Source organism: Oncorhynchus nerka, linkage group LG3 (genome assembly GCF_034236695.1).
Source record: "Oncorhynchus nerka isolate Pitt River linkage group LG3, Oner_Uvic_2.0, whole genome shotgun sequence".
In the NCBI taxonomy this organism is placed as follows: domain Eukaryota; kingdom Metazoa; phylum Chordata; class Actinopteri; order Salmoniformes; family Salmonidae; genus Oncorhynchus; species Oncorhynchus nerka.
The window spans coordinates 23,973,276-23,989,353 of NC_088398.1; the positions used below are offsets into that span (position 1 = coordinate 23,973,276).

Consider the following 16,078-nt stretch of genomic DNA (forward strand, 5'->3'; position numbering starts at 1 on the left):
GTTAAAATAAAATAAATAAATAAATGTTGAGTGCAAAAATATTTCTCTGCCATTAATGGAATGATCTTCTTCTAATATATTTTGTCTTGCTGACATTGCCTTGCTGGGTGGTTTTAATAATGGAACGCAGCATTCCCCTGCTTCCTCTTAACTCCGACTAATTAAACGTCCTACATTGCTCCGTGGCTCCCAATGGACCGTCCTCTCATTCTCATTCTCCACTGACTCATCCACCATGGGTGCCAGATTGGCAAGTGAAATCCCCCTGCGTAGGCCGAGCTTCCTCTGATGCTACTGATCATTCTCGATCTCTGTCCTGGAGTGACCTCTGAGCAGCACGGCACACCGTCACTCGGCAGCTCCTGTTGCTAATAATAGCCACAGAATAACGGCACGTACTGTACACACACACACACACACACACACACAGTGTCTCTCCGGGGCTCTGTTGGTTCTCTGGTGCACAGAGGAGCGATGAGTCACCGGCGCTCTAGGCTAGATGCCCTGGTTAGCAGCTTATAGCTTCTTCTCCAATGTAAATGGCAGTGATGAAAATAAACAGAGCGGTTCTAGGACTCCTGGAGTGCACCGGATGAGTGGATGAGGGTGTCTTAAGAGCCCGGTGGAGTCCCTCAGGGCTTTAATGTCAGAACCATTGTGTTTGTGGTCTCACAAATTGCTCAGTAGGTTGTTTTGATGAATGGATCTTTGAGGTTGCAGTTGTTTTACTTTAGAAAGTCTTATCTCTTGCCTAGTTGGCACCAGGGTCTGACCCTGACGCACTGTGTGTCACCTTGCCTGAGGCTTTCATTATAATATTACCATCTATTGTGAGAAATTGTGAAGTTTTCTTCTACCAGAAGTAGAACTAATGCAGAAACGACTGTCAGGAAAGTCCCTTCGCTGCCTGAAAATATTGCTATGCACGTCGATTTTCGATGCGAATTGAAATAAATTCAGTGGCACGACCAAACTGCGTGTTCCCATAGCAACTCTGCATGTCAAACTGTCCCTGTGCAGAACTGTCACAGCAGTGGCTGTAATCAAAATACAGGAACTAAACTGACCACCGGCTGAACGTCCTCTGTCAGTGCCTATTTCTCTGCTTTAATCTGTGAGTGTGATGGACATCATCTAGGGCTAATGCTCTCTCTATTCCTGTTGCAATGCAACAGAATCTCCGTGGGGAAAAGGCTACTTAAGGGATAATCCAAAAATGACAAAATGGTGGCCTGTGTGATGTGGAAAATATACTATTTACATGTAATAGAAACACAAAAAGTAGTAACAGATTAGGCTTGGTTACACTTTTCACTTCACCTTTTTAAAAAGCATTTCAAATATCTCCTCTTGTTGGTTAGCGTAGATACAATATTTGGACGTAAACGTTGTTTTCTCCCCTTCTAGTTCCTGGACCATCTGCTGACTGGCATTGAGGACATCTGTGGACACTACGGCCATCATCACTGGAAAGACAAGTACGTAGCAAAAGGATGGACTTAAAAGGTCGCGGTGACGAGCGCTGTATATATATTTTTCACTGTATTAAAAAACATTTGATTACCTCTTAGGTTGAAGATCCTTAACCGTGACAACTTTCTATTACACAGTCCAGTCATCTCTGTTTGTAGTCTATGGCCTTCTGTTTGACTTTAACAAAGATCCCAAGGCTAACTCCGCAACATGGCGGTGAAGCTGCGATCCACCAGGCATTGGCAGTAGCACCTTAAGTGGATTATCTTTCAGAAGCGATGGTTGTCCTTCAATGAAACCGTCCTGAACCCAATAATGTTTTTATGTGGCAGTTACTCTCTCAAGAGAACCACGTGTAAGATTTGTTCAGACAGCTCTGTAAGCTGATTATTATGATGTTTTTGTATCACCCGACAGTTGTCATATTTTCACCTTCAGATCCAGTTCCCAGACAGACTTTAGAGCTTTGCGATAACTGTCTAACTGGATCTATCTCTAGTGTAGAGTCCCTCCTTGGATTTAGAGCATTATGATGAAAAACACTGGGCTCATCCTACAGCGGTCTGTTTTCACAATGTGTGTTCCTGCCAGTGACGGCATTGTCTCCAATGTTGTGTGTGTGTGTGTGTGTGTGTGTGTGTGTGTGCGCTCTACTCATATTCAAGAGCTTTTCATCAATGAACCTTTATAAGGGTTTAATGAGGCTGGTAATGGCTGTGTAATATAGAGGGGCAAGAAATGGAGGCAATGGGATAAAAAGGCTCCAAGGTTGACTTGTTTTCTTGTCTCTCTCGATCTCCCTCTCTCCCCGCAGGCTAAACCGCTTCAACAAGAAGTACATAAAGAAGTGCCTGATAGCGGGCGAACGCTACAAGGAGCCGCAGCTCATCGCCTTCTACCACAAGATGGAGTTCAAGCAGGCCATCGAGCTGGTGGAGAGCGGCGGGGGCGTCAAGCTGCCCTCCGCCATGCCCTCGCAGGTCTCCATGCAGTGAGTGCTCCCTCTTTCCCCCTCCAGCTCCTTTTAGCTCACCAGCTCTACACTTGATAGCCATTTCCACATTGTTGCGTTAGCCTATATCCTCGTAAGCCCGTGTGTGTGTCGAGTGCCAGAGGTTTGAAGGTCAAGAGGCTGAACTAGCAATTACTTCCTGTAAATAACTGGTATGGGAGAAAGTGCCTGAAATCCTTTCTCGTGGTTGTTACAGGAAGTAATTTCTAAGTGAGTTAGAGCTTGGTAATGGCCAAAATCAACCATAGTTATCCGTAGAGCCACAGTCAACATGTCTCTTGTTTTTCTCCTTCCTCTCTCCCAGGAACATCCAGCCCAAGAAGCTGCCGCCCGCTGTAGCAGAGCGGGCCCTGCCTCAGTTCACCAAGGGCCGTGAGGAGGAGATCAGGAAGATCCTCAGGAGTAACCTGCAGAAGACCCGCCAGAGGGTGAGCGCTGATATAGGATCAGATTTCCCCCGCCGCTAATCTGAGGGGTGACATTAGGAGGGCAACTGCAAAGCTGATCTCAGATCTGTTTGTTCTCGATTTGGGGTTTGCTCTCAGCTACTAATGTAGGAATTCAGATGCTCACTCTGTTTGTGAAGAGAGAAGACAATTTTACATATTATAATTATGCCATTTAGCAGATGCTTTTATCCATAGCGTCTCAGTCATGCTTGCATACATTTTACATTGCTTTCTTTGCCATTTCCTCATTAGTATTGTCAAACGTTAAATCTCTTAAGATTATAGTACTAAAGTAGACATAAGCCTGCACATTCATGAATACAAGTGTGCATTGTTGCTGTGTGGTCCTAGCTTAGACCTCCCTGTCCCGTGGTGCGAGTTGAATGAATGTGTTTAGTCTCTCCTTCCTCCCAGATGCGCTCCTACAACAGATCCACTCTGGTGCCTGAAAAGTGTATTATTATTATTGTGTGATCCTAGCTCTATAGCATTCCTGTCCCATAGTGTGTGTTGTGTGTGTCGTCTCTCCCTCCAGCTGCGCTCCTACAACCGACACACTCTCGTGGCTGATCCTTTCGAGGATGGATGGAACGACTTCCTCCTGAAGAAGCAGAGGATGATCGAGCTAGAGAAGAAGGTAAGACCAGCAGACTCTCCTGGCCTGGTTAAACCAGATTGAACACTGTGTTCACCATTGTTGTGCTCACTTAGTCTGGAATTCCACTAATTCAGTTCAATAGAACTATATTTATCCCCTCAAGGGCAAACAAAACATAAATAGACTGATACAAGGGATCCTCCCCAAAATAACAAACAGCCTATTTTCTGAAAGAGGGTGGATTAAGGATGGAAGCCCACATGGCCAAACTCTGCTCTTTGGATTTGGTCAAAACATTTATTCTACTGGATGAAACAATGAAATGTAGCAATGCTAAGCCTCCCCCAGACATAGACAGAACTTCAACAGACAACCAGACACAAAGTTCTCTCATTACTCACAGTTGTAAACTTTTTTTTAAACAATCGCATTAATTCAGCCTAACTATTATGGATTTAGTCAGTGTTCCATAAATTGCCCCCCCCCCCCCTCCACTCAATGAATTTGCCTGACACAATCAGATCCTGATTAATTTATGCAGCTTTGTGGCCCGGAGGCCAACTTGCATTTAATCCGTCTCTAATTATGTAATGAAAATGGAAGCAACATCTTGATTAAATAGAACTGTTTGATTAAAAAGGACACTGTGGGCCGAGGACACTGTAGACTGAGGACACTAGACTGAGGACTATGCGGATCCTAGCAGAATAGTTAATTTTGGAAATGAAGTAACATTTGAATTGATTATAACTTTTTAAAAGGACACTGTAGAGTGGAGGAAAACGCTGATCCCAACAGACCGGTTAAACACAATTTACTGACCTGTCAAACTTTAATAGCACTTTTGTATTCAAGATGTGTTTTGGTTGGGTTTTATGATATTGGCCTATCTAGTGTTTGGAAGTATTGCTGTAATGCATTGATTTCTGTATTGCTGACCTCACTAAAAGATTTTCCATTAAAACGGACAATAAAGTATCCCTATTGTATCGTAAATAATATGGCTGTATGGCACTATGCTTTCATCTAAAGTGACTGGCAGTCGGCGACAACTCATGCACGTAGTGAATACTGTATGTCTGATGCGGGAATCGAACCCACAACCCTTGTATATTGAAAGGGTTGCTTGTGTGTGCGTGTGAACAGATGACAGAGATGAGTAACTACCTCACGGTCCCTGCCGCACCTCCCGACTCCCCCACCATGTGCAGAGCCAGACTGGCCTCGGGTGAGTCCATCCTACACCCACATCACACCCTGACACTCCCTTTTTTACACTTTCGTGCCGACCTCTACCATTACTGGTCTGGCGCTGATATTTCTATTCAAATGGTCCTTTCCCGCATGGTTCCAGGAACTATGGTGGTTGTGTAAATTGGTAGTGTGAATCAACAGGAAAGATGATGGAAACAGACTTGTTCCATCTCAGACCTTTTTGGGCACCTTTGCACTTTATCACTTCAAATTATTTTTGGGAGTTATGAGTCGAAAGGAATGCAATTTGCTTCAAATGTAGTATACTTAGTTTGGCAAGATTGTTCCAGTTAATAACATTGAAATGGCTGACAGTGATGCTATCTACAGAATGCACGATTACATTACTCTGTTATGCAGTAGGCCGCTCCACCTTTTATTGTATTTCTACTGGAAATAGGTTTGCATGTGTAAGTTGGCATGTAAAGCAGCATTGCGCTTGGTTTTTATTTTAGACAGGGATTTCAAAGCTGAAAAGGCAGGGGCCAAAGTCATTCCAGGTATGTAGTACAGTTCTAGTGAGTGTAGAAGGTGATGGGCTGTGGCGGCCAGTAGCCTTGGCTACAAACTTACTGTATATGCATGTAACTGTTGCTTGTTTCCATTTGTAAATGAAATGTGCATTTTTCATGTGGTTGACACGATCAGGTTACGGAATGATCCAGCACCACAGTTGTGGTGTAATTGTTTGTGATTGTGTATATACACATTTAAAAAAGTGTAATGTGAGTGTTTTTGTGACTTTGAATGTGTATTGTATATCTATTTTTGTTTGGGGAACAGTTTAAGTATTTGTTCTAGTCAGGGTTGGCCAACCCTAGTCGTAGAGAGGCACAGTGTGTGAGCTGCTGTTCTAGCCCAGCTCAACACTAGCACACCTGCTTCTACTAAACAAGCCATGCCATGACTCTGTGGAACGGTCACAAATACAGATATATGGAACAAACATACACCTGACATGTAGAATATGAATTAGGTAAGCTCTATTCATAACATTTCTATCTGCGACGTTACACAGCGTTTGCCTACTCAACGTGCGCTCGGGTTGGCCTCCCCTGTTTGGAGTAATGTACCGTGCGCTAACCCTTTCCTTGCCTGCCCCGCGCAGACCCCAACGCCTTCTACAACATCAAGGCGTCTTCAGAAGGCGTCCCCACCATCCAGGTGGACCTAGCCTCCCCCCAGTCCCCGGACTCTGTCAACATGCTGAACGAGTTCTCCAAGCGGGGTGCCACGGGCCAGGGCCTGGGTCAGAGGGAGCGGGCCACCCGGGATGAGGACCAAGGCCTGATGATGAAGCCGTCCTCAGCCGGGAAAGAGGAGAAGGGAGAGGAAGAGGGGGGAAACAAGAACCCAGGGCTGATGAGGTGTCTGAGTGACCCGGGCCCTAGTAATGAGGACGAGGAGGATGAACCATTCCTTCCCTAAAAAACAACTAGCTCCTCCCATTGTGAGGAATAGGGAGGGGCCTGGTTGCAACAGCTCCTCCCCCTGAGCGGGGCACTACAGGGGAAAGGTCCTCCTTTCACTCCACCACCACCTCATTTGAGTTTGCTATCCCATTGGTTGAGGAACCAATAAAGCCAAAACTGTTAAGGACTTAGGACATAACTTGTTTTATGAACCAAAAGAGAAAAGGAGACTAAATAGCCATCTTTTTTCAATAGTTGTCATTGCTCTTTTTTCATTTTTTAAGTGATCGGAAGGAAGATCACCGCCTTGGGTGATCTTGGGTTTGGTGGGAATTAGCCCGAATGACGGGGGAACATAATTATGCGTTACCAAAGTTTTGGACTGGTGACAATGTTTCACATTTGTTTTCATAACGTTTACGATCGTTCTTCTACTTTCAAGAAAAGTTAGCCTTATTCTTTTTGTCAGACACAGAAACTCCTTTTCACTTGGTGCATTTGATCACACAATTAACTGCTTGTTTTGAATTTCAGGGTTAATATGAGACTGTTGTTTATGTGGTTGTCTTTTGTCATCGTTTGTCATTCAGTTGGTCAGAGTTCTACTTGGTGTACTCGGTGCTGTACACTGGATGTACTTCACACTGGATGTAATGTTTTCACTGTGCTAATCTCGACGGACCTCTCTCTTCACCACCTCGCCTATGGAGACCCTAAGGCAAGCGCAGACTTGGAAATGTTGAGATGCAAACCTGGCATCGCCTCTATTTTAATTGAACGTACGAAATCGGCAGCATCACTGAGACGTGTATGCTGTGCAGTATAAGCTCATTTACATAAAAGAAGGATTGTGATGCAACACCAAGATATTTGTTGATCTTGAATGGACTTAACTCCCCTATATATAAGCCAATCCCTAAAATCACACCAAATACTGTTATCCTCCTGACACCCAGCCAAAAAAGGTTTTGTAATGTCTTAATTTTGTGTTTTGAGTTCAAATAATTTACAAAGACAAATTTGCGTGTGCGCTGTAGTGGACAAAAAGAAACGGTTGATAGTAAATATGAAAAAATGTATATTACAGTAAATGGGTACAGTAGGTAAACATATTTGTCACATCATGTGGTCCTCTAAACCAGCTCTTATTTAAACGTGGGAAAATGATTACACTGCTCGGAAAACTCACCAAATTATTTGTAAGATATTTACTCGAAGCAATTTGAATATCAAACTCACAAAAATTATAATTACGCACTTATCTTCTTACCACAACACATGCTAATTGTGTTGGCAGCCATTTTGAAATCCCAGGAAGAGAAAGTTATGTGGCATGATAAAGAGTGTACAAAAATGATTTGGTGGGTCTCAGGAAGATATGTTCCTTTTAAGAAAATGCTCTAGTATGGGCCATTTCAGAACCATTTTGTGGTGTTTTCTCCGTATTCTCTTGCCGGTAGTCGCATCTTACAATTCATCTTACATCTTATGGGTTTGATCTATTCTTTACTCTCTTGCACCTTATTTACATCAGCTGTTTTTGACATTTTTATTTTTAAAAGACCCTGTTGCCAGTTTAACGTTCCCCATTGGTTCTTAGCACTCCCCTTTTGAAAATCTAGTGTTCCATAGACATTTGGGGTTTTAGGCATCGCTGTAAAGGATATGAGGTGTGAGGTGACTATGGATGTTTATCGTCCAACCACCTCAATGGCCAATAATATATAATTAATTTAACCTTCATTTATCCAGGCGAGTCTATTAAAAACAAATTCTTACACTCTGACTACACCGGCTGTGCATGCGTCCACCATCGCGCGTATGTTGAGTTTTTGTCAATCCACACCAGACGTGATAATGACACGCAGGTTAAAATATCAAAACCAACTGTCCATTTGGGGCAAGTCGAAACACAAAACACTCACAGACATTTAGCCAGCTAGCTCTTGCTAGGTAGTTTGTCCTAGGAGATGGACATTTAGCCAGCTAGCTCTTGCTAGGTAGTTTGTCCTAGGAGATGGACATTTAGCCAGCTAGCTCTTGCTAGGTAGTTTGTCCTAGGAGATGGACATTTAGCCAGCTAGCTCTTGCTAGGTAGTTTGTCCTAGGAGATGGACATTTAGCCAGCTAGCTCTTGCTAGGTAGTTTGTCCTAGGAGATGGACATTTAGCCAGCTAGCTCTTGCTAGGTAGTTTATCCTGGGAGATGGACATTTAGCCAGCTAGCTCTTGCTAGGTAGTTTGTCCTAGGAGATGGACATTTAGCCAGCTAGCTCTTGCTAGGTAGTTTGTCCTAGGAGATGGACGTCGGGTTGTTATTTTACCCGACATGCATATGGTCCTATTATTAGCTGGTTCTTTCTAGAACTTTTGACCCGGAGTGTTTCTCTACTCCGACGTCTAATCCGTAGATGAAAAAGGGAAACCTAGTTAGTTTTTAGTTCGTTGTCTTTAGTGAATCTCTCCTCGTTTTGTCTCAAGCTTTCGCGTGGGTTTGTGTCTTCCTGATATCCAATGAGGAGGGGACTTGCAGCGCGACTCTAATAGAACAAAGTTGTATTTTAGCTCTTGGCTACGCAGACCCTTCGTCACGCGAGCGAGTACCACATGGCCGGTGAATGATGGCCTGGAGATACAGGCATGAGGACATGGGCAAAACTAGCTATTCAATGCAGTATATTGGTGTAAAATGTGCATAGCGATTATTTTGATTATAACCATTTTTAATTGAACGATGCCCTTTAAAGCAAATGCCATGCTGTAATGTCGACGCAAACGAAGAGGACATCGCTCCTCTGCTAACATTGAGGTCTATAACCATCTCGGGCAGTGCGCTAGCTAGTTGTAAGCAAATTCACACCTGAACGCAAGAGCCAATACCTATTCTGCTCGCACGACAGCGTAAAGCTAAACTAGGGTTTGCGTAAGACTATGAAAACCTTGACGTGTACAGTATATGGTTGTATAGGTATTATGTATACAGTACATTGCTTCTCTTTTCTATACAAAACCATAAGATCAAAAGGAACAATTTAATAATTTGATTTGATTTTGATTCAAAAGACTGCTTGCTATATTGTCAATGTGATTACTGTCGCTCATCGATCTGAACATCTCAAGGGGACATTCAACCACTTTTAGGTGCAAAGTACATTGCACCTAACATTGATTCAATAGCATAGCATAGCAACCCCTCAACCCACCTACTGTACAACCATCTTAGATTTGTAGCGTGAGTGACAACTTTAGCTGGAGTCTGTATCTGTCTCAACTAGAGAAGCCTAAGATGTCCAAGACCGTGGCCTAGTTTTCTGGTTGTCACCTTCCTCTCTGACTTCCATGTATTGTCACTTTATGCCCATAAAGAGAGCGAGCGAGAGAGTCTTGTTACAGCTGAGGAGAGGAGGATGGAGGAGAGAGAGGGGTCTCCTTACAGCTTAGGGGAGGAGAGTGAGAGGGAGGGAGAGGTGCACGGTGGTTACTGAGGTTACGGTAGAGAGGCGAACATGAGGACGGGGTGACGACGTAATGGCGTGCTTCTAAGAAACTGTGGCCACTCGTGCACATAAAGTACTACATTGTGTGTTTGTGTGTGTGCGTGGTGTTCTCCTTTCATGTCCCCATTCACTCACATGGGCATTGCAGTGGCGGATTCTTGTAGGTTGAGTCCAGGAAGGTAAAATAGATCTTCACTGAAACCAAATTGAATGAATGATATGTTGAAATGTCAGAGCTTGTTGTCAAGGACAGGCTGCTTTGGCTGTGAGAGTTAGACGAGGACAAGGTCTTATTGATCAGAGAGGGGTTTAAAATGAATCTTTACGTAATGATTGACATTTGATACTTCCCTGGCAGATTTTTCTCTCCATTGTATTGTTATTTAAACGACCAGAAATGTAGTATAGTATGAACATGACATTTACAAGTTTTCCAAAACAGGTTCTGTAAGTGCAGCCATAGAAAGTCAACGTTCGCTTGGCAACTAGCCTTGGAAATTGTTTCTAAGCCCCCTTTTTTTTTATTAGCCTTCGTGCTAGTGGAAGAGCAGTTTACCTCAACGCTTTCCAATCGCTCTTTTATTTGGCCACCACTTAAAGACCTTCAATGGTTTCCTGCTGGAAAGGAGGAACTACTCTTATCATGAGTGTTCAGAAGACCGACCTTTAAATTTATACTGAACAAAAATATAAGTGCAACATGCAACAATTTCAAATATTTTACCGAGTTACAGTTCACATGAGGAAATCAGTCAATTGAAAGCAATTCATTAGGCTCTAATCTATGGATTTCACATGACTGGGAATACAGATATGTACCTGTTGGTCACAGATAACTTTAAAAAAATAAAAATAAATGGGCCTCACGATGGGCCTCAGGAATTTATCACCGTATTTGTTTTGAGCATTCAAAATGCCATTGATAAAATGCAATCGTGTTCGTTGTCCGTAGCTTATGCCTACCCATATCAGAACCCCACCAACACCATGGGACATTCTGTTCACAACATTGTCGTCAGCAAACCACTCGCCGACAACACCCTACATATGATGTGTGGTTGTGAGGCTGGTTGGACGTACTGACAAACTCTAAAACGACATTGGAGGTGGGTTATGGTAGAGAAATGAACATTCAATTCTCTGGCAAAAGCTCTGGTGGACATTCCTGCAGTCAGCAATTGCACACTCCCTCAACTTGAGACATCTGTGGCATTGTTGTGTGACAAAACTGCACATTTTAGAGTGGCCTTTTATTGTCCCCCGCACAAGGTGCACTTGTGTAATGATCATGCTGTTTAATCACCTTCTTGATATGCCATACCTATCAGGTGGATGGATTATCTTGGCAAAGGAGAAATGCTCACTAACAGGGATGTAAAACTAATATGTGCACAATCTTTGTCGAAATAACCTTTTTGTGCGTATATAACATTTCTGGGATCTTTTATTTCAGCTCATAAGACATTGGACCAACACTTTACATGTTGCGTTTATATTTTTGTTCAGTGTAGTTGCCCGGTGCATGTAGGCTATCTTAAAATCATAGTCAGGGTGTTTCTCACCCAACCATATTGTGCACCAATGGTTTAAACACAGATTTTTCCATCCAAACAGTTTTTGTATCAAAGCAAGCCCCGGTTGGTGTCTGAAAATCATGCAGTGTGTTTGTAACACTCTCTGCATCGTTATGTTTTCGTTCCTTGCAGACAACTAAATCTCAAGCCATACAACCTGTCTAGGGACTTTAATATTAATTGGTGTGTGACAATGCTATGTCTGTCACGTTGCAGCAGCCTTTGTTCAATATTTCCTGTAGGGAAGGAAGGTGAACATTTATAAGTGGCTTCAATGTCTTGCTTCACTGATTTCCTTAATTGTTCAAATGCAAATTAATTTTTGTTTCCTTTCTCAGCTCCACGCTGAATAATTTTCACATTTAATGGATTGTTGAAGCAAAGTCTGTATAAATTCTCTGGCCTCGTTTGTAAGTGGGTTCAGGAATCACAAGGAGGAGGGTTATCCAGGACTAAGTTTGGCCATGCTTGTGGTTCTGTCTGCATTATGCGTGCTTTACATGTGTTTATTTGCATTTGTATAATTGCTGCTACATGTGATTTTTTTTTCCATTCGGTTCACATGCTTTATTTGGGATCCTTTGCTATGTGTTCTACGATGTGTTAATGTGCTTCATTTGGGTTCATTTGCTTTATATTGCTTCTAGTACTTTATATTTGGTTCACATGCTTTATTTGGTTTTATACACTTTTTTACATTGGCTCCATGTGCTTTATATTGCTCCATGTGCTTGACATGGGTCTATGTGCTTTTTAAAGTCACTCCATCTTATGGTTGGCTACCTTACTGGAACCGAACCAGACTGACATTAAGAGACCAAACGCTTCATTCATCTGAACTAGTGTCGTTACAAAATGATTGTTCTCCTTGCATTGATAGGTTGGAGCACTAGATCATGGGGTATAAAAACAACCTCGATAGGACTATGATGGTTGACGATCTGTCAGAAGGTCATGTTTATTATGGCCTGACACGTTACTGGCTGTACTGTAAAAGAGCTTTTTTTCCTTTTCTCCTGCTGAGAATGGACAGGTGGTTGGACTTGAATAATTATTCCACAGTCATCATTTGCATATGTCCAAAGGAATTTGATTGTCAAAAAAAAAAAACTTCTCAGAGTGATCTCACTCCTGACGTGCACATGTGGATATAACATCTTAATTAAACATACTGCAGCCTGGAACATTATAAGCGATCAACAAAGCAGAGCAATGTATGTAGACTTCCTTTCCTTACCTCTGAGTCTGTAACAATTTGCCACACCATATTGATAAAAGCACTTTAACCGATACCTTTTAACTCAAATCACTCACGTTAAAGCAAGGAAGCAATAAGAACGGGTATTTTTGTTCACACAGGCTTTGCATGGCTAGTGTAACACGGGATGTATGTGTGGCATTAATAGTTTACGGTAAGGTCAGGTACGAATTTGGATCTGTCTATGCCACATGCAAGACAGGGATGCAGCGATGCAGTCTAACGTTGACTTAAATCAGACTAGGATGAATGCTTTTCTTCGTGAATTCCCTTGCTCTACTGCAGATGGCGTCCACAGCATGGCGATTGTATTTCCCACCAGCCACTCATCTTTTTTTTTGTGTGTGTGTGTTTTTCTTCTTCTCGTAGATCTCTGTTTTAATGTCGGCTAATTGATCTCCAGTGATTTGCAATGTGTACTTCGCAATAATACAAATATTTTATTTTCTATACAAGTGAATTCAAATCTATAAGTCTATGTTATATAAATATATAATGTTACTGTAAAATATCAAACTGTATGGAAAAATGACACTAGTGACAACTGTGCACTGTATTGTTGGTTAGCCTAGCTTAAGCATTCCAAACCTTGGATTACGAAAACAAACTAATGCAGTGATGTTGAAATGAAACAATATACCAAATTAAAGTTGTAATTTATCAAAATATATGTTTCTCTTGACACAATGTTTCTTTCTTTCTGCAATACAATTACTATTGATTCTCCAGTAAAAGTAGGCCTAATTTGCTTCAAAGGTCAGCTACAAAGAAAAAGGCTGGCTGCAAGAGGTGTTATAGCGTGCAGCAATATACAGCCAACAATGTTTTTTTTAAAGTCATTTCCATAACATTTGCGGAGATCACATTTATGGTAAACGCTGCCCATTTCCTCTCAAGCGTAAATTGCGGACTAAAGTTGTTGTCGTGCGCAGCGCCATGACGCGCCTTGCATTGAATCCCGGCCAACGTACGCTACAACTACAGTACCAGTCAAAAGTTTGGACACCTACTCATTCAATGTTTTTGCTTTATTTATACAATAATAGGGAGAGTAGCAACAATGCTGAACTTTCTCCAGTTGTAGACAATTTGTCTTACCATGGACTGATGAACATCAAGACTTTTAGAGATACTTTTGTAACCTTTTCCAGCTTTATGGAAGTCAACAATTCTTAATCTTAGGTCTTCTGAGATCTCTTTTTGTTTGAGGCATGGTTCACATTAGGCAATGCTTCTTGTGAATAGCAAACTCAAATTTTGTGACTTTAAAAAAATATATATATAAGGCAAGGTAAGCAACCAACATCTCCAATCTCGTCTCATTGATTGGACTCCAGGTTAGCTGACTCCTGACTCCAATTAACTTTTGGAGAAGTCATTAGCCTAGGAGTTCACATACTTTTTTCCAACCTACACTGTGAATGTTTAAATGATGTATTCAATATAGACAAGAAAAATACAATAATTTGTGTGTTATTAGTTTAAGCACACCGTTTGTCTATTGTTGTGACTTAGATGAAGATCAGATCAAATCTTATGACCAATTCATGCAGAAATCCAGGTAATTCCAAAGGGTTCACATACCTTTTACTCCCACTTCACTTCTGTATACTTTCCCAGTACATTATTAACATGTCATTCTTAATCTTTACAGAAGGGGGAGTGATGTACCGTCATATTACAGCAAACCTGTACAATAACTTTAGACAAAGTAAACACAGCACTTTTACGCATTTTCTCTCTCGGGTTTTGACCATTTTTGTCAATTTCTTACTTTTGGAACACAATACAGCACTGTGGATGCTTGCCCTACTCTAATTTGATGTGCTCTATTTGTTTTTGACCCTCCTAGAATGAATTGGCTGCCCCGACGAGATTTAAATGAGCCTACATTCTCTGGCGTTGCAGTGAATTCGCAGTCATCGAAACTGCTAAATGTGCAATACTAGCAACACATTTGACTCTGTCGATTTATCCCGTCTATTTGATCCTGTTCACTGATTTATACCGCAGTTAAATTCGTGTGACTCTTGCTTGCCCAAACGGCTTGCGTGAGGACCCACAGTACTCTCCCGAATATGGTGGGACAAGATCAAATGTGCTCGGTTACCATGAATACATCCTGTTTTTTTTTCTCTCGATCACCTTTTAATGTTGGAGTAGGTGGAATAATACATTTGACTGTTTATGTCATATATTTGATTATTTTTACATTCAGAAGAAGAGCCAGGGAAAATCGTTTTTAAAGGCAGGGTTTATCTGTCCTGCCTGGGAGACATAGGCAGGAACAGCCAGAAGATGGTGCTGTGCAACCAAAAATGGACTTGGGTTTTGCTGATGGGTGAGCTCTATCCTAGTATCACAGAACAGGCGTTAACCATTTTTTAGATTGTATCACATTTGATATTTTATAACTACCTAATAAAACACTGACATTTCATCACTGCAGCTGATAGGGAATAAGGTTTACAGTGTTCAAATTCCATCGGGGTAATGGTCTGTTTACTGCATTCTATTCTCATTTCTATGGTCCATATACCTGCTGCAAAGTATGGCTAATTGTTGTTTTAGCCGTTAAAAAGCCATTGCTTGAATGTTCCTATCAAGAGTGTTTTGGAATTGAATTGAGCGAACCAAACAGCCTCTAGAGGTCTACTAAAGAAGTTGTGTGGGTGTAAAATGTCTCTTCTCCAATATGAGAGGATTATTTCCTCTTATCTTATTCCAACGCATGAGGACTAAACATTAGAGAAGGCTGAGAGAAACCTGTGGGGGGCTGTTAGCCCCTGGTCGATAACCATCACTCAGCCAAAATGATCGCCTTGGTCAGTTGTGCATCCGAAATGAAGACCAGAAGCAAAGGAACAGGGCACTAAACTGACACCCTGCAACAAAGCAGTTAGCCATCTAATTTGCCTGAATATTCTGAAATAATAACTTTTTGTTTTCAGAATCATAAGCTTGAAATGGGAATGGTCTAATTTATTCAAATACATATGTTTTAGCTTTTTAAATGAACCAGAAAATCAACTGTTATTCCTGGTTGTTTATCAAAGTTAGCTGACTAACTAATTGATCCTGCTTTAATGCCCTTCTGGTTCCAACAATGACCGTAATTAAATTGGACTGGGGGTAGACGCCAATGTCAGGGATGGATTATTGATTGGCTGTGGATTACATTTACAAGCATGCAATTGTCACACATAAGCCACACATCTAAACAATGGGATTCAGAATCCCCCAACTGCCCCTGCTAAATAGATTTTGTGCCCGGAAGGTTCACCATCCCTTTGGAAAACTCAACGTTCTTAATTGAAATGGATTCCATTGAAAAAGAAGAGTTGGATAATCTGTTTATGGGAGAATGGACTGAGACTCATGTCAGTCGGTCGTTGTTCTGGGGTAGTTTTTCATATCCGTCTCGAAGGACCATGACAAAGAGAAGGGGGCAATAGACGCATGCTTTACCAGTTCTGGTCCGTAAGAAGTTAGTGATGTTCATTAGAAACCATGAGAGTTCAAGGATCACAGGAGGTAACGCCCCTTCAGTCA

The 16,078-nt window shown here is 41.8% G+C and overlaps 1 protein-coding gene across 1 annotated transcript in view; it reads left to right on the forward strand.

Annotated features, from left to right (window-relative positions):
- The window catches only part of LOC115105336 (sodium/hydrogen exchanger 1-like), a 47,223-nt gene extending 34,029 nt beyond the window's left edge, over nucleotides 1-13,194 (forward strand). The window contains exons 7-12 of the mRNA XM_065010093.1: nucleotides 1,408-1,478; nucleotides 2,288-2,464; nucleotides 2,790-2,913; nucleotides 3,470-3,571; nucleotides 4,679-4,760; nucleotides 5,895-13,194. Of these exons, the coding sequence (XP_064866165.1) occupies nucleotides 1,408-1,478; nucleotides 2,288-2,464; nucleotides 2,790-2,913; nucleotides 3,470-3,571; nucleotides 4,679-4,760; nucleotides 5,895-6,214 (876 nt within the window). The 3' untranslated portion in view covers nucleotides 6,215-13,194. The remainder of the gene's footprint in view (nucleotides 1-1,407; nucleotides 1,479-2,287; nucleotides 2,465-2,789; nucleotides 2,914-3,469; nucleotides 3,572-4,678; nucleotides 4,761-5,894) is intronic.
- The last annotated feature ends 2,884 nt before the right edge of the window (nucleotides 13,195-16,078 follow it).